General features: G+C 40.3%; 1 protein-coding gene across 4 annotated transcripts in view; it reads right to left on the bottom strand.

Annotated features, from left to right (window-relative positions):
- The window catches only part of tpcn2 (two pore segment channel 2), a 102,613-nt gene that overhangs the window by 27,208 nt on the left and 47,991 nt on the right, over nt 1–27,414 (bottom strand). For all 4 annotated transcript variants that reach the window (XM_012856023.3, XM_021312590.2, XM_021312589.2 and 1 more), the window contains 6 exons: nt 16,462–16,534; nt 1,657–1,756; nt 1,509–1,574; nt 1,333–1,397; nt 500–591; nt 301–382 (listed from right to left, as the gene is read on the bottom strand). In XM_012856023.3, the coding sequence (XP_012711477.2) occupies nt 301–382; nt 500–591; nt 1,333–1,397; nt 1,509–1,574; nt 1,657–1,756; nt 16,462–16,534 (478 nt within the window). The remainder of the gene's footprint in view (nt 1–300; nt 383–499; nt 592–1,332; nt 1,398–1,508; nt 1,575–1,656; nt 1,757–16,461; nt 16,535–27,414) is intronic.

Here is a 27,414-nt window from a genome sequence, read left to right as displayed (position 1 = left end):
CCTTTGTAATGTTTTCTTTTCTTATGTTGTGTTCATGTAAAGCTCTTTGAAATGTCTTGTTACTGAAATGTGCTATACAAATAAACTTGCCTTGCCTCATGATAGTCTGGAAGAAAGTCCTTGCAGAAGAGGCAGCTAAACTGAACATCCTTTTAATGAGTTCAATGATCCACACTGGCATTTTCAGACAAGAGACATTTATCCACAAAACCCATCAAGGCTCTGTTTCTGAATGCATGGAAGAGTTTTTATTTCTGTGTTTGTATGTGTAAAGCTGGACAGACAGAAGTGGACTCTGACCGCAGTGATGGCTGATTTATAGTAGCTCTTCATGTGGATCCTGGACATCACTTGAAGCACAGTGTTCATGCTCACATGTTCCCTTACAGACAAAGAAAACACAAAAGGATTTTGATGGGCAAAAATATATACAGTTGTCCAATACATTAATGAAAACCTCATGCATGTGTATGTGTATGAGTCTCTGTGTGTATCTTACTGTGATTCTGCTTGGACCCCGTGAGAGCTGAGGACATGGAAAGCAGCTCGGATCCCCAGCCGTCTCCTAATTATGGATGTCTGAACTGACATCTTGACACAAACATAAACATTAGTTTGTAATGCTAAGTGCTAAAAAGTTGTAGTGTTGACAAGACAATCTCTGAACTAAGAAAAGGTCTTAGCTTAGAAAAGATAGAGCTAACCCAGAGCTTATGTGAAACGTCATTGTTTCTGACTATTTGGAGCCATTCTTTTTTTTCCCTTTTTTTTTTGCTGGTATTTCTTGTGGTGGAAAATTTTACTGTAATCATATCTTTCCTATGAGCGGCTGCATTTTCTTCTATGTGAAAGAGGTCATAGAGTTGCATAGTGATTTACTATTGTGTTTTCTTCACCCAAGGACAGAGAGAAGAGTTGTGTTAGATGTGAAATGGATCGTACCAGCTGTATGCAACTATGTCCTTTTAGAAGAATGTTGTTCAGATGAAATGTGCTCCCTATGTACTCCCTATGATACCCAGCATGTATAAATTTGTATTATGCCTTTTTGTTTTTGCATTCAGTGATAGATATATTAAAACATATTCAAACCTTTGAATCATTTTGCAAAGACAAAGATGGATCTTCCCCTTAGATAGAGATAAATCACACAACATTCTCCTTCATATGCTTCAGCTCACTTTGTCAAAATGCAACTGCATGTACATACTTTGCGTAGTGCAATGCTGTAAACATTTCAGCATGTAAACTGTCCAGGATCGTTTCTGCTGCCCATGAAAACAGAACTACTGACCCACAAATACACTAAGACAGTCTGTAAGTGAGTCTCACCAGTAAATATCCCCTGAACTGGTTATAGATGATGGCTGTCAGTAAGTTCATCAGACAGTATGTTCCTGCCAGGAAGCAAAACAAATTCCTCTTTAAACATAGAACTGCAATATATATATTTACCGAGCACTATAAATTCAAGCTGACTAGTTGTCAAAGTGACCTTCATAGCTTACCAATGACGCTGAAGGTGATAAAGAAAATGGAGTAGCCTCTGTTGATGGAATAGGCAGGGATCATGACTGTGACAGAGAGCATGATCAATTAGTGACAGCAGCAATTGATACTGGACATGAGCACAGATGGCTAAGTGTTTTACTGTACCATCAGGGTTGTTAGCTGTGGTGAGCAGCACCAGCAAAGAGGTCAGGGACGTAGTCATGTCTCTGAAATGTAACTCCCATTCACCATTTTTCTTTGGATCCTAAAACAGAGTTACACAGTTAGAATGGCTGCACAGCTTGATTTATCAGCCTTATTAGTTTCTAAACAATGGACTTAAAATTATAAATAATATAGGGCAATATCATGTATAACACAATAATTGTTAGTATTAATAACTCATAAATAAACACTGAAATACAGCATGGTGATTTTGGTATATCTTCTATCTAAACAAAGAGAAAACAAAGTTTGGCTGCCAAAATAAACTATTTAGGCCACATATGCTTAACACAAATTATTCCAAAACAGGATCAGTCTGTGAAGAACCAAGTTCATCTTTACTCATCAGTGTAGAGTTTAGAGAAGCAGCTTTGGCTGAAGGAGGTGTAGAATAGTTATACAGTTAGGCCCACAAATATTTGGACAGTGACACAAGTTTTGTTATTTTAGCTATGTATGAAAACATACTAAGGATACAATTATATATTCAAAATGGGCTTAAAGTGCTGACTCTCAGCTGTAATTTGAGAGCATTCACATCCAAATTGGAGCAAGGGTTTGAAATTACAGCTCTTTAATACATAGCTGCCTCTTTTTCAAGGGACCAAAAGTAATTGTAAAACTAAATCAGAAGACTGCAAAATAAATAACAAGGCTGCATGGGCTCTTCCCTAATTAACCTGTCATCAATTAAGCAGTTCTGGAGATGATTTCAGGTGTGCCGTTTATCGTTTGGAAGCTGTTGCTGTGAACACAACATGCAGTCAAAGGAGCTCTCAGTGTAAGTGAAACAGACCATCCTGAGGCTGGAAAAAAGCAGAAATCCATCAGAGAGATAGCAGAAATGTTAGGAGTGGCCAAATCAACAGTTTGGTAAATTTGGAGAAAAGAGAGTCCACTGGTGAGCTTGGGAACTCAAAAGGCCTGGACATTCACAGAAGACAATAGTGGTGGATGATCACAGAATCCTTTCCATGGTGAAGAAAACCCTTCACAACATTCACTAAAGAGAATGCTATCAGCTATCAGGCTCCTCTCCTGTGGAACCAACTCCCAGTTTTGGTCCGTGAGGCAGACACCCTGTCTACTTTTAAGACTAGGCTTAAAACTTTTCTTTTTGACAAAAATTATAACTAGTGGCTCATGTTACTCTCAGCTACCTTTATAGTTTTACTGCTATAGGCTTAGGTTACTGGAGTATATCAGGATCTAATTTTCTCACTCTATTATTCAATTATGCATTATGTGTTGTCATTTCTGCTTTAACTTTCTGTTCTCTCTCTTTTATCTTCATTGTAGGTACACCTGGTCTGACGTTCTGTTAACTGTAACATCATCCAGAGAAGACGGCTCACCCGCTACTACCATCTAATGTAGAACAGATTACTAGATCAATGTGTGCTTCTGTGCTTTTTTGTCTCTCTTGTTGTGTCTCTGTTCTGTCTTCTGTAACCCAGTGGGTCGAGGCAGATGACCGTTCATACTGAGCCCGGTTCTGCCGGAAGTTTTTCCTTCCCGCTAATGGGTGGTTTTTCTTCCCACTGTCGCTTCATGCTTGCTCAGTATGAGGGATTGCAGCAAAGCCATGTACAATGCAGATGACTCTTCCTGTGGCTCTACGGTTCCCCAGGAGTGAATGCTGCTTGTCGGGACTTTGATGCAATCAACTGGTTTCCTTATATAGGACATATTTGACCAATCTGTATAATCAGACCCAATCTGTATAATATGATTGAACTTGACTTTGTAAAGTGCCTTGAGATGACATGTTTCATGATTTGGCGCTATATAAATAAATTTAATTGAATAACGCTCTCCATGAAGTAGGTGTATCAGTATCTAAGTCTACCATAAAAACAAGACTTCATGGGAGTAAATACAAAGGATTCACCACAAGGTGCAAACCATTAATCAGCCTCAAAAACAGAAAGGCCAGAGTTGACTTTGCCAGAAAACACCTGAAGAAGCCAGCCCAGTTCTGGAAGAGCATTCTTTGGACAGATGAGACTAAGATCAACCTGTACCAGAATGATGGGAAGAAGAAAGTTTGGAGGAGAATTGGAACAGCTCATGATCCAAAACCCTCCACATCTTCTGTAAAACATGGTGGAGGCAGTATGATGGCACGGGCATGCATGGCTTCTAATGGCACTGGGTCACCTGTGTTAATTGATGATGGGACAAAAGACAGAAGCAGCTGGATGAATCCTGAAGTGTATAGGTAAATATTTTCTGCTTAGATTCAGCTAAATGCAGCAAAGTTGATTGGATGGTGCTTCACAGTACAGATGGACAATGATCCAAAACATACTGCAAAAGCAACCCCAGAGTTTTTTAAAGCAAAGAAGTGGAATATTCTGCAACAGGCGAGTCAATCACCAGATCTCAACCCAATCAAGCTTGCATTTAATTTGCTCAAGATAAAACTTAAGGCAGAAATACCCACAAACAAGCACCAACTGAAGACGGCTGCAGTAAAGGCCTGGCAAAGCATCACTAAGGAGGAACCCAGCTTTTGATGATGTTAATGGGTTCCAGATTTCATTGCCTGCAAAGGATTCTCAACAAAATATTGAAAAGTAACATTTTACTTTGGGTTATGTTTATTTGTTCAATTACTTTTGAGCCCCTAAAATGAGGAGCGCTTGTATAAAAATAGCTACAATTGCTGCATGTTTAATCATATATTTTTGTTCAACCCCTTGTATTAAACCTTAAAGTCTGCACTTTGATTACATTGTAGTTTCATTACAAATCTAACGTGGTGGCATGCAGAGCCCAAATCATGAAGATTGTGTCACTGTCCAGATGAATAGCTTTAAATGGTCAAGGACTATGTAAGGTTTTTCTGTAAAAGGTTGTTACTGTCAATAATCTTGAAAGGGTTAGGAGGAAGTGTCCATTATTTTACAGGTACATCTAAAAAATGTTTTGTAAAAGTGCAATATTTTTTGCCAGTCATTTGAGAAAATTAAACGACTATTTTATAAAGACTAATTACACGGATTAAAATATTTCCAGCTTTTATTTCTTGTATTTTTGATGATCATGATTTACAGGTAAAGAAAACTCAAAATTTTAGGATCTCAGAAAATTTGAATATCACATTAGACCAGTCAAGATAAGAAATTCTGATATTATCCCACAATAGGACCATTTGGGAGTGACAGTAGCACAAACACATGCACAGGGTTACACACAGTAATGGAAAAACCTAACCTGAAGTTAGTTTTAAAGGAACAGAACTGACTGATCCAGCCTATCTAGTTCCCAATTGTCTGGGCTGTCCTGCAACGTTAGGGTGTCAGGGTGATCCAGGGGGAGTTGGAGTATTCCAAAAAAAATTTTTGCACCTCTGATCAGTTATTTTGCACATATGTATACACATATTTTATCATATCACAGCTGGCAATTTTAATGCTTCCTTTGATTTAAATTACACTATCAGCTCTTATTTTCTGTAAACAACAAAGGTGTAGTTGACCAAAGGCTTCTTATCCACGTGGATGACTAACAAGTCATGCAATATATGAGAGGCTAAATGGTGCTACTTACATGCACGTGCACGCTCTCTTCTCTCCGGACATTTTTGTCAATTTCCGTGAGATGGGCTGTGCTTAAAAGTCCTGTCACGCAAATGATTTTGAGATTCCTTTTAGCTCCTGGCAGTAATTGACCTTGCAGGGTTCCTATGCTAAAGGAGCTATGGGAGGTAACATACAGGTTCCTTTTCCTACCTCTTTCTCTACTCACTGCACTATTCAGACACCACTTATCATGGTGACTGCTGACGCCCCAACCTGGGCATACCCGGTCACTATTCCCTCTTACTCTTCACATCAGACTTCCAGTACAAGACAGACCCCTGTCATCTGTAGAAATACTCAGATGACTCTGCAGTCGTTCGGTGTGTCAGGTGGTGGACCACTTTGTGGCATGGTGTGGAAACAATCATCTCATCCTGAATATGAATAATGGAGATGATTGTAAATTTCAGGAGAAACAGAAATAGTACCAACCTTGTGATGCCATCTTATGACGTGACAGACTTCAGCTACCAGCATGCAATATGGTCAAACTGATCACCAGCTCCCAGCATGCAACACGGTCAACGTGACCACCGGCCTTAGCAACGAGATAACGTTGCTATGATATAACATAAAAAGCGCCTGGCGTGCTGAACTCTTCCTTCTTTACTGGCGCTTCGCCAAATCGAGGAGACACGCAGCTGCTTCATCCCGTGGGATTTCCCCCACATGGCATGTGTTAGATTTCTCGCTGGACCGAGAACTTCGGATTCAAACATATCCCTGTTTTTCTATGCAGGAGATCGACTTTAAAAGTACTCATTTTGATCCTACTGGAAGCCACTATCTCCCAGTGATCTCCAGACTTCATGCTTGTTTTGCCCAAACAAAGCGTCTGAAAGCCCAGAGACTGTGTGCTCCCACCCCAACCCCCCCCACTCCTTCTGCCACTCACGGACACGCTGCCGCAGCTGCAAGGACGCCCGCGGAGCCGGGACATCCCCACTGAGGCAACATCAGAGTAAAGAGGATTTTACTCTTATTTTCTCTTTTTCACCCATAAGGTGATATATTTTGTGCTTGGGCAGAACTAAACTAAACTAATTCTGGGCAGAATTAGTTTAATGCTTAATTACTCCGAGACGGAGTTGTTTTAACTGTGCTGGATATTGCTGATTTGTGTGCATGCATTTCATAAGTGATTTTGGCTGCGTTGTTTTTGGGTTGATGATAAGTGACTCCGCCGAGAGTCAATTTTCCTCTTCTCTTCCTATCTTTGTCTACATTTTCAGTTTCACACACTGTCTTTGAAGCCTTTGTTCGGGAGTGAAACCGCCTCTGATCAAAGCCCGCCCTGCACTAGGCGTGTGCACTAGATACATCATTAGGACCTCCTCCTCACATGTCACGCAAGATCGTAGGTCAGATGTCCTCCTAGCCGCCATCTTTGACAGGTGCAGAGTAGCTCTAAAAGGTTAGCTTAGCTTGTTGTGGAGTACCGAAGCGTTCGCCATCTAGCTTCAGGTCTGTTTTCTCTAAGCTATCTTGTCTTTCAGTGCTGCTATGTCAAAGTCCCGACTTCTTGAATGTGATGTCTAAACAACTGTGAATTGAATTAAGAATTGCTACCTCTCAATTAATCCATTTTGACTTGTTTTATTTTCATTTATTTTCTTTTGCATGTTCTTTGAGTAGCGAGTAGTGTTTCCTAGTATTTATTAAATATAATAATTACTGTAACAGGGAATTATTGTGTTTGATAAATAATAACATGTGAAATTGTAATTGTTTGTGATTATTGGATCCTGAAGTTGAATGGTCTGTAAAAGTAAAAGAATTACCTCTTTTTGAGTTAACAACTGAATCAACTGAGACATTTTTGGATCAGTTGTCAGACTTCTTATCTGATTTGGTGATAAACACTGACAAGGTTATTATAGTGGGGGATTTCAACATTCATGTTGACACAGAATGTGATAACCTTAGCGTAGCCTTTAAAACTATCCTAGATTCAATTGGTTTTGCTCAAAATGTGCATAAACCGACGCACTCTTGGCTCCATACTTTAGATCTTGTGCTGACATATGGCATTGATTGTGAAGAATTAACAGTATTTCCTCACAACCCTGTCCTATCTGATCATTTTTAATAACATTTGAGTTTAATCTAACTGAGTTCTCCACCCCCAAAAGAGGGTTCCATTATAGTAGATCTTTATCGGACAATGCTGCATTAAACTTTAAAGAGTTTGTCCCCCTCTTAATATTGCCAGTATTGCAGAAATACCCTGCAGATAGCAGCAATGTTGTTTCTTCCAATTTAGATGTCTTTGTTAACGGTGTGACTTCGTCATTGCGTTCTGCATTAGACAATGTAGCTCCCTTGAAAAAGAAGGTGATTATTCACAGAAAGCTGGCTCCCTGGTTTAATTCAGAGCTGCGTTCCTTGAAGCACAATGTTAGGAAATTGGAGAGAAAATGGCGCTCTACACACCAAGAGGAATCCTACCTAATCTGGAGGGACAGTCTATAGTTGTATAACAAGACCCTTCACAGAGTTAGAGCAGCATGTTTTTCATCATTAATTGAGAGGAACAAAAATAATCCTAGATTTCTCTTCAGTACAGTTGCCAAACTTACCCAGAGCCACAGCTCCGTTAATCCATCCATTCCCTTAGCTCTTAGCAGTAATGATTTTATGGGATTCTTCATAAATAAAATTGATTCCATTAAAAATAAAATAATTGGCATCCTCCGAAACATGATTACCTCGTTCTCAGTAAGTGAGGCAGCGTTGGAGGAATCTTTAGAACCTGCACAGTGTCTGAACTGTTTAGACGCAGCAGAGCTTTCTGAGCTAAGATTTTAGCTTCATCTAAACCTTCTACCTGTATGTTAGACCCGATCCCAACCAAGTTCTTTAAAGAGAAATATTCCCTCTGATCAGAGGCACTATCTTAGACATGATTAATCTATCCTTGGTAAATGGATATGTACCACAGGCATTTAACGTAGCTGTTATTAAACTTTTACTTAAGAAAACATCTCTTGATCAAGATGAGTTAGTAAATTACAGACTGTTGTGCCAGTTCAGACGTGACAGAAAACGGCATCAATTCGGGACGTAACGGACTGCGTTACCCATGATGCAATGTGGTCAAAATGGCCACCAACTCATGTGGTCAAAATGGCCACCAACTCCCATCACGCAACACGGCAAAATGGCCGCCGATCAAGATAAGGTTGCTATGGTGATGGCTATAAAAGCCGATCACACACGACAATCGTCCTTCTTCCCTGGCTTTTAGCCAACCCGAGAAGACACACACAGCTGTCTCCGTTGGGGTAATCCCACGCCACGTGTTCGAGTTCCTCGCTGGACCGAGAGTTTTCGACACAACGGTTATTCCCTGCTTTACATAACAGGAGGTCGACTAAAATAAGTACTTTTAAATTCCCTCTGATCAAAAGACTGAGAGACGCCGTATCTCCCAGTGATCGAAGAGGACCCCGCTTTGTCTGGCCAACAAAGCGACTGTGAACCCGGAGGAAGAAACGAAGGAGCTTCTTCCCCGTCCGGCTGCAGCCTGCGGACAACTGCGCTCGTCAAGGCGCGTCCAGAAAGCCACTACTCGGAGCGCTTCAGACCAGCCCCGAGGCACCTCAAAGTAACGGGGTCTCCCCTTTTATTTCTGTCTCACCAACAGGGTGTTTAGAAGTGCCTGGACAGGTGTTAGAACTTTGTAGGTGTTGGTTAATGCTTTTATTCCATGACGAAGTTGGAATTATTTTGCTGAACATTTTCTTTGTATGTGCATGCATTTTACAATTGATTTTGCTGTGTTGATTTGTGATCCATCAAGAACCCCGCCGTGGGTTACTGCTTCATTTCTTTCCATCTCCTTCCCTGCTTTCCCCCTTCTCTCTTTTCGCTTCTTCTTATCAATTTAATCTTTTTGTCCGAGCTCAAGTCGCGGGCTTTGCTTTAAACTCCCAGTTAGCTGCGCCCTCTCGAAGCGAGGCATTATCCCATCAGCGTAAGCGTGGTTACGTCATTAGGACCTCCCCTCATACGTCATCGTAGCAGCCATCTTGGGAGGGTGACGTGTATCTGGACTGTAGGGAGCTTAGCTGAACTAGCTTTTGTGTAAGACATCAAAGCGTCCAGTGAGATTCCCGAAGCTGTTCTGTCTATCAATGCTGATACGTGAAATGCCGGTGTTTCGAGGGCGGTGTTAAACAACTGTGAGTTAAGTTAAGATCTGCTAACCGCTCATTTTAATCCATTGATTTTTTTTTGTTTTGTTCTTTATTTCCACATATATATTTTGCATGTTTTAGTTTAGTAATGAATAAGAATTCCAAAGTTGTTGAATTAGAGAATTACTGTAACAGGGAATTGCTTTTGGTTCAATAAAACCAACGACTGCGGAATAGACATTGTTTTGTGTTCAGTCCAATTCACAGTTGCCTGGTATTCAGAATTCAGAGCTAACCTCCTTTGGAGTTAACATCTGATAATAATACAGAGACAATATCATTGGATGGTGATAAGGAATAAGGATTTAAACTCTAATTGCAGTTACATTGGGGTTCTCACAGCCTGCTGGATAAACCTCGTCGGTTAACAGTCCGACCTGATCATTTATTCCAGCATAAATGAGTTCATAACAGCAAATTAACTAATGCATTAGTGGTATAAATACTTACAAGCTTATAGCTAACATCACCACCATTTGAACTATATTTGTTATAGCGGAATTTTGAGTTGAATGATTTATTATTTAAATTATACCAAATTATAATTAATAATAATAATAAGCATATTCAACCAGCTTATGGCATAACACAGACGTATATCTAATCTTCTTTTCTTATCTAAAATTCTTGAGAAAGTAGTTGCTAATCAACTTTGTGAACATTTACAAGTAATGACCTACTTGAGGAGTTTCAGTCAGGCTTCAGAGCTCATCATAGCACTGAAACAGCTCTGGTGAAGGTCACAAATGATATTCTCATGGCCTCAGATAATGGACTTGTGTCTATACTTGTCCTGTTAGATCTCAGTGCTGCATTTGACACAGCTGATCACAATATTCTCCTACAAAAACTTGAGCATACTGTAGGGATTAAGGGGAAAGCATTAGGCTGGTTTAAATCTTATCTGTCAGACAGATTCCAGTTTGTCCATGTTAATAATAAACCTTCTTCAAACTCTACGGTCACCTGTGGAGTACCACAGGGTTCAGTCCTTGGACCAATTCTCTTTACTATATATATGCTTCCGGTCGGCAAAATGAACAGACAGCACGGGATTAATTAGGCGCCTGCCATAGCAAATGCCATAGCAAATGCAAGGAAGCTTAGGTCCAATGCATTTGCATGGAGGCACCTATTATTATGCACCTCAAAACGTTTTCGGAAATTAATGTGGCCCAAACAGTAGCGTGCACCCCAACAATATAGGTATCAAATCGTCCGGCTTGGTCGGGAATGGTGTGCTATTACTTTTATTGGGGTTTCGAGTTACCATGGCAACGTAATCAGCGAAAAACCACTTCCATAGCAAATAAATGGCATCAGGTACAGAGAAAGCCTCAAAAAAGCCTCAAAATGACAATTTTCAACACTGTACTGTATCGTCATGCTTTCACCTACGAACACCGTTTAACTTCCAGTTTGTAGATATATCTTTGAACTAGTCAGAAGTGAAAATGGGATGTAGATATCTTTTATGGTTTTACAGTTACTCCTTAAAGCTCATGTCAAAAAATCTGCAGAATCATCGTTTATAATGAAAGTCAATGACAGAATTCTTCAACTGCCAGAGTGGCCCACTCTGACCTTTTTAAAGATTTCACAACTCCGAACAACTTCAGCTTACTCGCTCAATTTTCACTCTACGTAGACAAATTATACATCAAAACATAGGTATTTTTGTCTGGATTCAGGAAATGTAACCCTAATTGGAGTAGGATTTATAGATTTTTCACAAATCCCCTCACACCACAACAAACTCAAAACCCTCCACATTTATTTCCTATGGAGCCGTTGTGAAAAATGACGTCAAAATCCCAAAACGCTTTGGACCTGCATACTTCCACATCATCCACTTTTTTACATCGTTGCTGTGCCTACACCGGTTTTTGTAAAACATAAAAATAAGCACCATAGTCCCCAAAAGCCTGCTGATACTCACGGTGAAATAATTATTTTGATATCTCTTATACTTTTTCAGCTACATCGATTTGTTTAGGACCCTTTTTGAGGATTTTTGCTTTTCATTAAAACTCCCCTTTATATCATAATTTTTTGCTCCTTTATTAAAATATTTCCAGCAAAAACCGATAGTTTGTCTTGTTGCCCTATCTGTTACGAAATAAACGCAGAAAAAATTACGTCGCTACCATTTACGGTTCACGAAATATCGAGTAACTTTGTAAAGGTCCTCGAGATGACATGTTTCATGAATTGGCGCTATATAAATAAAATTGAATTGAATTGAATTGAGTGTTGTTTGAAGCAAAGTATTCCATTCTATTCCAATTAGACAGACTCTAACCCAAAGTGTCTGCATGCAACAAAAGGTGTGGAGTGAGTGAGTTTCCATGACAACGGAGCTATGCTGGCCAGAGGTTACTACAGGTCAGGGACATGTGCCTTTGACATTGCATGGCAACTTTCGACGCCCACTGCAGTGGTTGTGATGAATGTAGGAATCTGAAATTCGCACAGTCACTTCCTCTTAACATTTTTAAAATTTCCAGTGATTATCAGGCATGTGTCACTTTTCTGTTCCTTTTTGCATTTCACATGCTTTCCTATTGGGCCTCTGACTCCAAAAGGACCTGTCAGGATGCCCAGACACGACCCCCCCCCGGCCGATACAGCACCACCCAACTGTGGAAAATGGCACTACACACCATTTTGGTCAAATATTGAGTTCTTGGTCCAGATTTGGTGAGGCTGTGTTGCTAAAGAAGGCTGATCATTGCTGACCATTGGTGACATTAAGTATTTGCACCCTTTTTGAGCCACTTTCCAGAACAGGATTTGGACCAAACTAACAAAGTACCATCACCCGGTGACACTGAACACAACCATGTTAGCGGCTAACAATTAGCATGTTGCTAACCTGAAATAGCTCTAGGAAGGTCCTACCAACTTATCCTTGACAGAGTCTGTACTTCCTTTAGAGAGAAATCTCCACAACAAATCTGGGCCATGTCGGATAAAGCATGTCTATTTTTTGAGGTGTCAAACATTCATTTTTGACCCCTTTTTCCTCTGCTACATGCTGCAGAAATGCTTTAAAGACACTAAAATCACACATTCCATTCAGTCCCCCACATGATAAAGATAATGATGAGTAACACAGGGCTGCAGCTGTCAGTGAGTCTCCATGACAAGCTGCTACCAAGAGGCTACTAGGAGGTCAGGGGCATGCTTTATTGACTTAACATGCCACCTTTCGATGGCTGCTGAGGGGGCTGTAAAGACCGTAGGAACCTGAAATTGGCAGTATTACTTCCTGTCACTATTTTTGACGGCACGGTACGCACCACGAGGCAGACGCCTTATTAAATTTCTTCAGAAATTTTCTAGTTTCCACTGTTATGCTGATGACACTCAGCTATATTTATCCATAAGTCCTGATGAATCCAATGAGTTACTTTGACTGCAGTCATGTCTTGATGACTTTAAAAGCTGGATGACTTTAAATTTCCTGCACTTAAATTCTGACAAGACAGAAGTTGTAATCTTTGAACCAGAGTCCTCAAAAAATAAACTTCTTGATCAATCACTTAATCTGGATGGCATTAATTTCGCCTCTGGTAATAAAGTAAAAAATCTTGGTGTTATTTTCGACCAAGACATGCCATTTGAATCTCATATTAAACAAGTTTCTAGAGTTTCTTTTTTCACCTCAGGAATATCGCCAAAATTAGAAACATTCTGTCCAGGTGTGATGCTGAAAAACTAGTCCATGCATTTGTTACCTCAAGGCTGGACTATTGTAATTCTTTACTATCAGGAAGTCCACGAAATGCAGTTCAAACTCTTCAGCTGATCCAAAATGCTGCAGCAAGAGTTCTGATGAAAATCAACAAGAGGGTTCATATTTCTCCAATTTTAGCTTCCCTTCATTGTCTTCCTGTTAAATCAAGACTAGGTTTTAAAATTCTTCTTCTAACGTATAAAGCCCTTACTAATCAAGCTCCATCATATATGTCCCTAACAGAGCACTTTGCTCTCAGGCTGCAGGTCTGCTGCTGGTTCCTAGAGTCTCTAAAAGTAGAATGGGAGGCAGATCCTTTAGCAATCAGGCTCCTCTCCTGTGGAACCAACTCCCAGTTTTGGTCCGTGAGGCAGACACCCTGTCTACTTTTAAGAATAATCTTAAAACTTTCCTTTTTGACAAAGCTTATAGTTGGAGTGGCCCATGTTACCCTGAGCTACCTCTATAGTTATGCTACTATAGGCTTAGGCTGCTGGAGGACATCGGGGCCTACTTTTCTCACTCCACTGATTTCTACTGTTCTCCAGTCTACTGTTCTCCAGATTTGCATTGAATTGCATTGAAATTACTGTTGTCATTTCAGCTTTTAACTTTTTGCTCTCTCTCTTTTTTCTTCATAGTAGGTACACCTGGTCTGACGTTCTGTTAACTGTGACATCATCCAGAGAAGACAGATCACCCGCTATTACCATCTAATGTAGAACAGATTACTGGATCAATGTGTGCTTCTGTGCTTTTTTTGTCTGTCTTGTTGTGTCTCTGAGCTGTCTTCCGTAACCCCAGTCGGTCGAGGCAGATGACTGTTCATACTGAGCCCGGTTCTGCTGGAGGTTTTCCTTCCCGTTAATGGGGAGTTTTTCTTTCCACTGTTGCTTCATGCTTGCTCAGTATGAGGGATTGCTGCAAAGCCATGGACAATGCAGATGACTATCCCTGTAGCTCTACGCTTCTCCGGGAGTGAATGCTACTTGTCGGGACTTTGAAGCAATCAACTGGTTCCCTTATATAGGACATTTTTGACCAATCTGTATAATATGATTGAATTTGACTTTGTAAAGTGCCTCGAGATGACATGTTTCATGAATTGGCGCTATATGAATAAAATTGAATTGAATTGAATTTTCATTGGTTTGTGATAAAGAAGCAAGGGTTAAAAATCCAATTGCAATTATAATTTGAGTTATCAACATTAGATGGATAAGTCTAATCGGTCAATAACCGGTCAGATCATGCTTTTCCAGCATAAATAAGTTCATAACAGCTAATTAATAAATGCATTGTTAGTGTTAGTCATTACAGGCTTATAGCTCTTGGATCACAACCATTTGAATTACATTTGTTATAGTTACCATTTGAGTTTGAATGATCTATTATTAAAATTATGATAGCAAATTATAATTAATAATAATACTCATAATCAAACAGGTTTCTGTTCCATCCCCGGAGAAGAAGTGTAGGTGGTTCACCTGTACAACATACTGGACTGCAGACACAACAGGTAAGCTGTCTACGAAAAGGACAGAGGAGACTGTACTTCTTAAGGAAGCTTAGGTCCTTCAATGTTTGCAGCAATAGGCTGTAGATCTTCTTTAAGTCTGTTGTGGAGAGTATGATCTCCTCTGTCATCATCTGTTGGGGTAGCAGCATCAGAGTAATTGACTTAAAGAAGCTCAACAACCTAATAAACAACACAGTCTCTATTCTGGGTACTCCACTACAACTGTCATCAGACTGTTGTAGTACAACAGTCTGATGAAGAGAATGCTCAGGGTTATCCATAATCTTCTTCATTTTAAACTAATCTCCAGGGTGTCTTCGGTCAGAGGCTTCTCCAGATCCGCTGTAAGACAGACTGCTACTGGAGATCCTTCCAGCCCAGAGCCGTCAGCATCTACAACTCGTTAAAGAAACCCCTATAGCATGAGTTACATGCATTTAATTTCTCTTTACGATTAATAAAGTATTTTTTAATTTAATTGATTTACTAGAACTGGTAAGTATATTTTTGTATTATATTGTTGTTATTTTGCCTTGCGACAGACTTGCGACCTGTCCAGGGTGTAAACCGCCTCTCGCCCATTGAAATGCTGGAGATAGGCACCAGCACCCCTTGTGACCCCATGAGGGATAAAGCGAGAAAATGGATGGATGGATGGATGGATTAGTGTTATTTTACCATTATTGTTTTTACCAGTGTTCAGCACTTTGGTCAGTAGTGTTGTTTTTAAAGTGCTTTATAAATAAGGTTGTATTGTATTGTGTTGTAAAGTTGTATTTGTCAAGCATTATGGTGGACAGGTAGTAATTTGGTATTACTTGACAGCTGTGTATCAAAGTATACTTTGCCAAATTTAACATCTATTCCTCCAAGACCTTTGACATAGATTGGGTTATGAAAAGGACAACGATCCCAAACACAACAGCAAATCCCCAACAAATTAGCTACAAGAGGAAAGAATCAACACATGACGGGCGTGGGTAGCGCGACCCATATACAGAGGCCTTAGTCCTCGACGCGGTCGACCCAGGTTCGAATCCGACCCGCGGTCCTTTGCCGAATGTCTCTCCCCCTCTTCTACCCCCCTTCCTGTCAGACTACTTTCGGAAAAAGCGAGCCACTAGAGCCGCAAAAAATCCCCCCCCCCCCCCCCCCCCCAAAAAAAAAAAAAAAAAGAATCAACACATGACAATGGTCTAGTTAAAGTCAATACCTTAATCTGGTTGAAGTGCTCTGTTGAGAAGTTTACAGATGTGAATATCTGTAAGTGTTAACTAACTGAAGTAATATTGCAGAGAAATGTGGAATTCTTCCACAACAATGTAAAATCCAATAGTTGTAGGAGTTTTAAAGTTAAATTCTAACCATTATGTCCAAATATGCAAAACCTTCACATTTGAACACGGGAACTTTCTCTTTACTCTTACAACAAGCCTTTATGCAATGTAAAGTTGAGCTGAACTGAAAAAAACTTACAAACTTACAAGTAATTTCTTAATTCCCTAAAGTATAACTGAAACTGGGGGATTTTTACACCTATTGTCCAATGATTAGACAATTCAAATATTTTTTTAGGTTGTTTTAAATGTAATTCCACAAATCCATTTTGTTTTTGAGGTTTTGTTTTAAAGTATGTGGGATGCAGTTTTCCTCTGTGAAATGTCATCACAAACAGGTGTGACCACAAGGACATGAACTCACTTCATTTTTAGCAAACAGCAGCATACCGATCATGGTGAAGAGGCAGAGGTGCAGAGCCAACAGCAGGATCACACTGCAAAGACAGTAATTACAGATTTAACAGAAGGGTTAAGATAAGATAGGCTTTATTGATCTCACATTTGAGAAATTCACTTGTCACATCGGCTCAGTAGTCAATAATCAGAAGAAGGTGCCAAAAGTAGGACAAGGTGCATTGGTTATATACAGTGTGTCCTTGTTTATACAGTGGATCAAAAAAATGCAAATAATAAAAATAAGAATACAAATACAAAATAGAAATAAGGCAGAGAATGTCTTATATACATTCACGGTGACTTATATACATGTGTATTGACATATATTCAGGTGGCAATAGCAGCAGAAGTCACTTCTTTCAGGATTATTGCACAGTGTATTAAATAGAATTGCACATTAGTTATTGCACGTTGGTTATTACAGTTATAGTTACAGTTATAGTTACAGGTATAATGATGTTATAATTAGTTATAGTGCAGCATTGTATAATCTGATACAATGCTGCACTATAATCTGAATGACCTGCGGAAGCGCTCCTTTTTACAGACACAATGTCTAAGTCTGTCACTAAAGGAGCAGCTCAGCTCCTCTACAGTCTGGTGTAGGGGGTGAAAGGTGTTGTCCATGATGGATGTGAACTTGGACATGGATGGATGTTATAGGATCCAGTGACTCTTCACCAGCAGAAACAATGTAACACTGCTTCAATAACAATGTAGTCACAATTTAGGGAACTACAATGTAATACTTGGATGTGAAACAACTAAATTTGAACTCTAAATCATGAGGCTCTACGTCATGCCCGGGGGGCTTGAGCTTGAGAATTGATATGTCTGATAAATTGAGATGTGTGATGTTTCTCCAGGTATCGGTTGGAGCCACTTCTCCAGTGTGGGTGTTACTGCCCTGAGGTGTTGCCTTCACATGCCAGTCTCTTTTTAGTTCTCCCCTGAGCCCTCAAGTTTGTCACGTTATTTTCTTCCCCCTTTTAATTGTCTTCACTCCTTTCACCTGTGTAATTTGCGCCACCTGCTGATCCCAGTTTAGTCTGCCAGTTTAGTCACACTCATCGTTAGGTCCTCCGTCACTCTACCCTGTTCTGGTCTCATCCTGCTGTGTTCTTGGTCCCTGTCATCACTGCCATCTTGTAAGGTTCCCCATTTTAATAATAATTCAACATTCGGCTTCCCAGCTCTTGTCTGTGCTTTGGTCTGGATCACAACTACATAAACTCGAGACATACATGTAATGACAAAATGGATGCCTTTCTCAGACGGCCAGCTGCAGAGGGCAGGGAATTTCCAAAGTATTTGACTTATTACACCTCACACAATGGACGGGAAAAAAATTATAGGGACAGAATGATAAACAGCAGTTAAAAATGCATTATTTTACCTTACATTCTGCCTGTTCTCTTACAAAGTTGAGAAAAGGTAAACTAAAGCATTAAATTACATACATGGGATGAAAATATGCAACATAAAATATAGAGAGCTTTATGATAGATTTCCAGAGCATGAAGGAAACCATGCACACAATCCGCTGTACAGACATGCATTAATCTTACACTTGATTGTTTGCTTAAGTTTTCTACAGACCTAATCCTGATTTAGAACAAAACGAGTTCCCACTAATGCAACCTTAAGAGACAAAACCAGTAATTCAGTTCTTTGGTCTCATAATAAAAACGTCAGCCTTTACTCTTTTTTAAATCCAATTAATTTTTAGTATTCAAAAAAAACAAAAAACAGTTTTGATCAAATTACAAAATCTATACCTTTGAATATTTAAATTCATAATTTATTGTTGTTATGATTTTGTTTTGTTTTTTTATTCATGTCCTGTTGTGGTATTTCAGGAATTTATATTAAGAAGCAAGTGGCCTACAAAATGCCAGGGGCAGCTTTTCTCTACAAAATGGATACCTGGAGATGATTTCCTAATTGAATGACTGACTTTATCAAATCAGGATTTCTTTTGGCATCAAGATAGAAACCTGTGTTTGTATGACATTTAACCATTTGGATTGTAGGTGTGTGTGTGAAGGTGTGTGTGCATGTGTTTAGAGTAGCCATGTTTGTGTGAATTAGGTGTATGTGCCAATTTGTGACCTGAGATTTTGAGAAGGGTAAAAAATGTGCAGCTACCAGTTGCTGCAGCAGACAAACACCAGGCCAGCCGCAGAGAGTACCCATATCCTGACATGAACTTAAGATGGCACCAAAACACAGGAGCAGCAGAAACACCCAGGATCGAGAAGGAGGAATCCCAACATGCATTTCAAAGTCATCTCCGGGGTAACCATACTAATCCAGAAGCAGCTGTGATCATGGCTGAAGACTTTAACCATGTAGAATTCATAAAGTTTCCAACCAGAGAGTACAATGCACAGGACCAGATCTACTTTAACATTCCAGCAAGTTACAAGGCAGCAGCAGCTCCTCACTTTGAATTGTCAGATCTCTGCGGACATGGCCCTTGCCTACAAACCTCTAGATTTGCATCACTAAACCATGAGAACCATTCAGGTTCGGTCCGAAAGGGTCAGTTCCACTGGCTTATAATGGATGCGTACCTCACCGCTCCGCTCACTTTTGAGTGTTTCAGGGGCAGGTTTTTTTTCAGGGCCAGTTCGGGTTCTTGGGGCTCTACTGAAGAGTAAGTCCAAACCGAGCTGACTTGAGAGGGAACACCACTCTTTTCAGTGATTCGCCACAGGGCGAGTAAAAATGAGAAGGTGTTCTCCGAAAAAGCCCAGAAGAACTGAACAGCAACATTAATATTAAGGACCACTATGAACAGAGTGGGTCAAACCAAAATATATTTTTAATATTTTCAAACCATGAACCACGCCTGAATAGTTTTAAAAAAAGAAAAAGTACACTTCAGCTTTCTATACACAGTATCAGATTTATCGAGGCTTTCTCTCATTTCACACTGAAAGCTGTTAAGTTTCGTCTCTGAAGTGTCCATCCATCCACCCCATGCGGTACAAGGCAGTAGCTGTCTGCCTTTTAGTCCGTGGGCCAGAATCTGTAGGACATCTCCTTAAGAAGTTTCATATGAACTGTCAGGGGGCAACTTTCTTGCACCGGGATAAGTTGCTACACATAGCAGTGATCTCAAAACACCAATGTTCCCACGTTTTCACTTTCACATTAATAAGTTATAGGCGATAAAAAAAATCTAAACTGGTGCGCTCCGGTCCAAGAGGTCACGTGATTCGATTTTTGCTGCTCAGCCAATCAGATCGCTGTATTGTCAGCTGAGCGCGTTCAACTGTTCATCATGGCTGCGCCTGTAAGGTGTTGTAAACATTTGTTTGCAGACGAAGAAAGCCCAAAAATAGCATTTTCTGGCGCCAGTTGGCAAAGATCTTGATGGCAAGAAAAAATAAATAGCCCAGGCCATCCATCATTCAATTTCTGGAAGAATGAATCCAGTCAACTCCGCCTCAACTCCAACCTATTAGGCGTGGAAATGAAGATATTTTACTTTTCTTAACGAAATATAACAATGGTGTCGTTACATTATCGTTCAGTTAGTGTGAAAAAAATGAAAATGTAACACTTGTTAGTGCGATCATAAGGGATTGCTATGTAGGTTAAAACTCGATTGATCACTCAATATAACACGTTCTGAGAAAGTAAACGGCTCTGTGGTCATTTCCAGATGTGTCAGGAAAATATTAGCTTTATGTTATTAGATTGTCGCATATTTGTCTGCTGAAACCAAAAATCCACCAATCTGAATCCATCACAGCTGTTTACTTGTTCGTCTTTTTTCTTTTTCTTTTTTGGTAGCTAGACCCGTATGAATAGATCATATAAAGCGGGTTTCTCGTGTGATCAAATGAACACTGAAAAAAAGGTACAGCCAAAATTATCAGATTTAATAAGATTTTAATTCAACCAAGAACCATATAGAGATATTTACCATATAAAGAAAACGAGATATGTCGCTTTTAAAAATAAAACAATTCATTAGGAGTTTAAAAAAATCTATTTAATTTTATTAGAATGTGATGTTTAAAAATATTTAGACTTCACAAAGATGGAGGTTAAACGTTTTATTGATTTCAAGCACTCTCCCGACACAGCTGGTATACAAATTCTGGCGGGGATAAGTCGTTTGGCTGTGCTATCCTAGCGCAGCAGGTCTTGGTGATATCACAGTAAATTGGGCAAAAGTCTGGGCTATTTCTGTCCTGCGATGGACTGGCGACCTGTCCAGTTTATACCCCGCCTCTCACCCATTGACAGCTGGAGATAGACACCGGCACTCCTCGCGAACCCAGCAGGGATAAGCGTGTTAGAAAATGAATGATGGATGGTCTGGGCTATTTATTTTGCCAGTTGGCAAAGATCAAGATCTTTGCCAACTGGCGCCAGAAAATGCTATTTTTTGGGCTTTCTTCGTCTAGAAACAAATGTTTACAACACCTTACGGGCGCAGCCAAGGTGACGTGGTTGAACGCGCTCAGCTGACAATACAGCGATCTGATTGGCTGAGCAGCAAAAATCGAATCACGTGACCTCTTGGACCAGAGCGCACCAGTTTAGATTTTTTATCGGCTATAACTTATTATTGTGCAAGTGAAAACGTGGGAACATTGGTGTTTTGAGATCACTGCTATGTGTAGCAACTTATCCCGGTGCAAGAAAGTTTCCCGCTGACAGTTCATACCAAAAGTCATCGTACAGATTCTGGCCCACGGCCTATTTTCCTGCTGCCGGCCAGTCTTTCTGTATAAAGCACCCAGGGGTAGCAGCGGGGTGCTTCCACAGAGGTGGCTGCAGAAAGGAGCTTAAGCACAGTCACGTTAGTGGAGCAGATTGCAGCCTGGTATAAAGCACACAATCAAAGCCATAAAAGTAAAATCCCTGCAGTTAAAAAAATATTTAAACTATTAATGTGTTCTCACTTCTGCCACGATTGAGGCAAGATATTTAATATAAAGCTTTAAATATTGTCTATTATTTCCTGGGTGAGGCAGTGGTTTGCTTCTGCAGCTCTGGTTGTTCTACAGATGCTTGATCTCGGTCAATGCTCTCAAGCTCACTGCTGGCCGCAGCGAGGAATTCCGCGCCTAATGAAGCCGATAAAATAATTTCACTGTGGTTAAAATCTCTTTGATTAACTTGTTTTCCGAGCTCCCACCATGGCTGAGGCAAAATATCTAATATAAAGCTTTGTGAGTGTTGGCCGCTCCAGGCAAGCTCAAAATGGGCGTGGTTTGACAGCTCGCACCGTTGAGACAGCCCGGAAAGTAAGCCAGAGAATAAAACAATTTCTCTGGGGTTAAATTCTTTTAATTAACGTGTCATCATCTCTGCAATGGCTGAGACAAAAGACCTCATATAAAAGGTGTAAGTATTGATATTTAGTCCGTGATTGAAAACAGCCGTAAGAAGGACTGGTCTGTCCCTAGCACCTACAGTCGCTTCGGGGACCTCTAGCTCGGTCAACGCTTTCCGTTCCTACCAGTGACCGTAGTCTGTGAATACCACGAAATTAAGCAGATAAAAATGATTTCACTGCGGTTAAAATCTTTTTTTATTAACGTGTTCTCCTCGCCTCCACAATGGCTGAGACACAATATCTCATATAAAGGTGTAAATATTAATATTTAGTTAGTAAATATAAACTCTGTCACTGAAAACAGTGTGAAGAAGGAAGTGTTTGCCCCGGGAACCTGCAGCAACATTCTCCAACACAGTGAATAGACATGGTTCAGACAGGCTCCGCCTTATTTTACACTGCATAAACGGATCTAAAAATAAGTTAAATGTTCTTAAAGTTAGTGTATTTGTCCTGATTTGAGCAGGTAATTTTGAGAACATTTTACTTATTTTAAGTTCAGTTTTTGCAGTGTATTTTTAGATGGGTGATCCAAATATTTATCCCATGTAATATTCTGAGTTCTGTTCTGGTTTATGTTAGTTTTAGTTTTCCTTCTCTCTCCTGTCTTTTATTAGCTGGCTGTTTTTTGAGTTATGTCTAGTCTGGATTCTTGTTTACTGTTTTAGTTATGTCTTCAGAAGCTTCTTAGTTTAGGTTTGAATTTTTGATCTGTTCTTGTTTTGAGCCTCAGCACTGATGTCTGGTCTAATTACTTACTCTGCACACCTGCCTAACTCCACCCCTGCTGCAATCACCTCTCACCGGTTTCACCTGATTCCACCTCCATATAAACTGCTGAGACCAGACATCAGTGCCAGGTTGTCCTGTTGAGTTTGGGTGAGTCTCCGCCTGCAAATTCTGTACGTTGGTTTGCTTTTTGACCCCTTTTCGTCTAGAAACCTGAGCCATTCTGTCCGGTCTGTTCCTGCCTTGTCTGCCCTGCTCGTTTGTTTATTTTTTGTGTCATCTTTTTGTTTTGACAGCCAGTTTGGATTTGTCCCCTGTACTTTGATTTTGTGATTAAAAGCTTCTTTTAAAAGAAACCTCTGCTGGTCTGGCTGAATTCTGCCTTGTCTGCCTGTGTCAATCAGTGTCAATCCTTACAGGATTGCTTTGAACACTCCCCAGTCTGTGCGCTCAGAGAGGACGCTTGTCTTGAGGAATGACATCAGTGGCGCAAGAGTAAGGGAGTTTGTCCTGTGGGTTGCCAGTTCGATCCCCTGCTCTGACTGTCTCAATCAAACACACATATGGTGTCTGGTTACTTGCAATAATTGGGATCTGATCCATCTCACCTTGGCACTCACAGATGCCCCTTCTCAGACACGCATAAACAAGATCACAGAAACACCACTGCTGACAATCCACCAGCCCATTTCACAGTATGTTGTTTGTGAATATAACAGTCTATGTTATGTAAATACTACACACTACACTTTCATCATGTCAGTGCCAATTCTCAGTTATCCGGGTCATCGCAACAGTAGACAGGCTTAAACCGGACGTTTGCTCGGTTTTTCTGAAAACCGACACCTACTAGGAGTCTAAAACAGGAGTGATTGTGCAGTTTGCACAGTATTTGGAGTGCTGCTGTTTTTAAGAGAAACTGTACCAAAAACATACTCTAAACAATACACTTCACTGTCCTTTTCAGACCTCTGTCATTTGAAAGTGATACTATATTATAACTCTCAATAAATCACTCCAGTCTACATATATTATTATGAGAGTGTAGTCACAATTTAGGGAAGCAGTCACTGACTGACAGAGGTTTGAAAGCTATCCAGTCTTTGGTAAGTTTTTAATTTGATGGTGAAATAATAGAAATAACTGAGTAAAAGTCACTTTCTGGTTATCTGCTAAAAGTATCCCAGGTGCTTGCACAGCCATCATGGATGGTTTAACAATTTGAGCATTAGATCCAGTAACTGTGTTCCCTACAGATGTTTATCAACAGCAGGTTGTGATCCTTAGAATGATTTTGTGCGGTCCCCAACTTCACTTCAAAAATTATTTGGTCCATCAGCACAGGTGGTTGATGCAAATGGAGACTTTTTATTTTTATTCAGCGAAAATAACCAACAAATTAAAAATCTTTATCATTCAAAATGTTAATATAGCACAAAGGATTTGTCTTGTAATAATCACACTTCTTATACTTTTTATAAAAGGTCCGTGTATCTTTTGGTCATTTGATTTTCGTTTCAGAAACAGGAATTAAAAAAACAAAGACAAATGCAGATTTGATTTTTGTTGTAAAATACAAAAATGAAAATTGAAATACAAATATTTTCTCTTTCTCATTGTCAAAAAGGGAAAAGTAAAATTTGAAAAATGATTTGAATTTACAGCAAGAAGGTTCGGGGTTCAAATCCAACCCTAGGCCTTTCTGCATGGAGTTTGCATGTTCTCCCTGTGCATGTGTGGGTTCTCTCCGGGTACTCCGGCTTCCTCCCACAGTCCAAAAACATGACTGTTAGGTTAATTGGCTTCTCTAAATTGTCCTTAGGTGTGAGTGTGTGCATGAATGGTTGTCTGTCTCTGTGTTGCCCTGCGACACACTGGCGACCTGTCCAGTGAACGCTGGAGATAGGCACCAGCAACCCCCGCGACCCCATGAGGGATTAAGCGGATCAGAAAATGGATGGATGGATGTCTTTGAATTTAATTTTCCATTTCTGTTCTGTCTCTCCTCGAGGTCGGTCGGTTTTTCTCAGCTCTCCAGAGCTCCTTATCTGCTATAACCCCTGCCCCCACTCTCCTGCTATTTGCTTAGTCTTGTGTCTTTTGTGCCATTTCTTCATAGCAACCAAAAGCTCTAATGCAATTATGGATCTCGTCAGCTGGTCTCTCAACGCTATTGATCAAATTTTTTCAACTGGAAAGCAAAGGACCGGGGAGCGTGCCTGTCCCGACGGAACTTTTTTTGCGGGATACATCTTGGACCCGTGGCAGAAATGGTCCACGGTGTGCCTCTCAATTCTTTCTGTTGAGGATGTCGAAGATGTCTACTTATTCGGATTTATGATACTTGGATTCCTCTTTTTTGGCCTCGGAGGATATTTAATGTATCAACACCTTCAAAAGCTGCTGGCGGTAAATATGGCCCTGATGAGACTGCCAGCGGCAGTCGACGCGATCACGAGGTCGTTGAATGAACAAAACGGACGGCTTGATAAGCTGACCGCGGTTGTGGTCCACAGAGGTGAGATGGGATAAAATCTGGAAGTGTGAACGTTACTAGCCCATCGATTGGATTATTGGAATATTGGATCCTGGAGCCAGCGGCGAAAAGACTCTAAGGCTGACAGAAAAGTTGGTGTCAGCTTGTTCTCATAACAAATTCTGTTTTTTTTCAAATCGGACTCCCCACTATCAAATTCTCCCTGAGTTGTTATGGCGACATCGCACAAATCCCCCACCCCCCTCCCCCCCACATTCCTGCGGACATCTGTGGAGGAGTCAAGCCGGAGCGGCAGAGTGATAAGACTTTCCATCAAGGACACTTGCCTGCCGGAGGACGGCCTTCGTGGACATACAGATTTCCACACAACATGCACCCAGACACACATATGCTCACAAATACAGATGACTTTACCCGACCAGCACTCAAATGTTTACCTTCTGCATAGATGTGTCTTGTCATTGATTGTGCTTTTCGTGCAAATGAGGTTTTTTGTTGGATGCTTCACATTTTGTGTGGAAACACAAATTGTGCAATTGTGTTTTTATCTCCCTCCACTCCCCCAGTGTAAATCTTTTTTCAACAGATCTCAAGGGCAGCGCCTGGGGACCCCGTGTAAAGCGGGGTTTGGGGCAGTTTGGGGAACACACCTAATGGCTAGCGCTCATGTAGCAGTGGCCGACAGGGTGTGTTCCTGGCAACGCAAGGCCTCAGTCAATCGTTCCCCCCAAAATGTTTGTTAAGTGTATGTGATGGACGGTTGTACTGGAACTGAATTTTCGATTGTAATGCAAATTGCAGTTGACTATTAAAATTGATTGATTGATTGGGTAACAAAAAACAAAAATGCGTTTAAACAGAAACGAAAAAAAGGCTTGTTTGTTCATATTCCGAGACCGGATATGGTTACTGGTCCGTGCATCTTTTGGTCATTGGATTTTCGTTTCAGAAACACAAATTAAAAAAACAAAAACAAATGGTGATTTGACTTTTGTTTCAACAAAAAAAAATGAAAAGCGAAATACAAAGCGTTTCTCTTTTTCATTGTCAAAAAGGGAAAAGTGAAATTTGAAAAATGGGCCTTTTTTGTTTCTGTTTTAAAGTAATGGAAATGGAGAATGAAACTCAAATCACTTTTCAAATTTTGCTTTTCCTTTATTGACACTGAAAATAAGAAACAATTTATATTTTAATTTTGTCATAATTTTTCTTAGATGAACCCAGAATGCACACCACGCACATGGAGCTTATTTCTGAGAGTTTATTGAATCAAGAATGAGTAGTGGAGGAAGGAAACCAGAGAGGCTGTACCGGACTGGAACTGGGGGTGTAGATGGGAGCAGGAGCTGGAGGACCGGAGAGAGTTCTTGGAGATGCAGGGCTGCTGGAGTACAGGGGTAGCAGGAGATCCAGGTAACAAAGTATAAAAGTAAACTTAGACAACTGGGGCAGCAGGAAAACCAGCAGCTAGCAGAGACCTTACTTGGTGCACAGGGAACATTTCCAGGATTAAAGGACTAATGTCTCAGCAGTACCTGGAGAACCTAATCCATGCGTTTATTTTTAGTCGAATAGATTACTGTAACAGTGTTTTTACAGGTCTGCCTAAAAAGTGGATCAGACAGCTGCAGCTGATCCAGAACGCTGCTGCCCGCGTCCTCAGTAAGACTAAGAAAGTAGAGCACATAACCCCAGTTCTAAAGTCCTTACACTGGCTCCCTATATCTCAGAGAATAGACTTTGAAATACTTCTGTTAGTCTATAAATCCCTGAATAGCTTAGCACCTAAATACATCACAGACTTGTTATCAGTGTATCAACCATCCAGACCACTAAGGTCTTCTGGCTCCAGCCTACTCTGCATACCTAGAACCAGAACCAAACACGGAGAAGCAGCATTTAGTTCCTATGCTCCACTTATCTGGAACAAACTTCCAGAAAACTGTTAAAGTGCAGAAAGCCTGAGTTCCTTTAAATCAAGATTAAAAACACATTTGTTTAGGACTGCCTTCGACTGTTCTAGTTAAACAGTTTTACTGAAACATCAGTCCAACTGTTTTTAATATTTGCTTTTAGTTTCTATATTTCCATGTTCTATTTTGTTTCTACATTTTATTCCTACTTGCTTTTATTCTGTTTTATTTTCCTGTAATTTAATCATGTAATGCACTTTCTCTGTGCTGAAATGTAATATACAAAAAAATGTGCCTTTGCCTTTTGCCTTTTACACCCTGGACAGGTCGCCAGTCTATCGCATCTATTATTCTAAGTTGAGCCCAAAATAATTTACAAACTGGATGACTATCTGTTAAAAAGGTAAATGTGCTAAA

The sequence above is a fragment of the Fundulus heteroclitus genome, unplaced genomic scaffold (genome assembly GCF_011125445.2).
Source record: "Fundulus heteroclitus isolate FHET01 unplaced genomic scaffold, MU-UCD_Fhet_4.1 scaffold_57, whole genome shotgun sequence".
Lineage (NCBI taxonomy): Eukaryota > Metazoa > Chordata > Actinopteri > Cyprinodontiformes > Fundulidae > Fundulus > Fundulus heteroclitus.
Note: the sequence above shows the minus strand (reverse complement) of the source record. Positions and strands in the feature narration are given on the sequence as shown.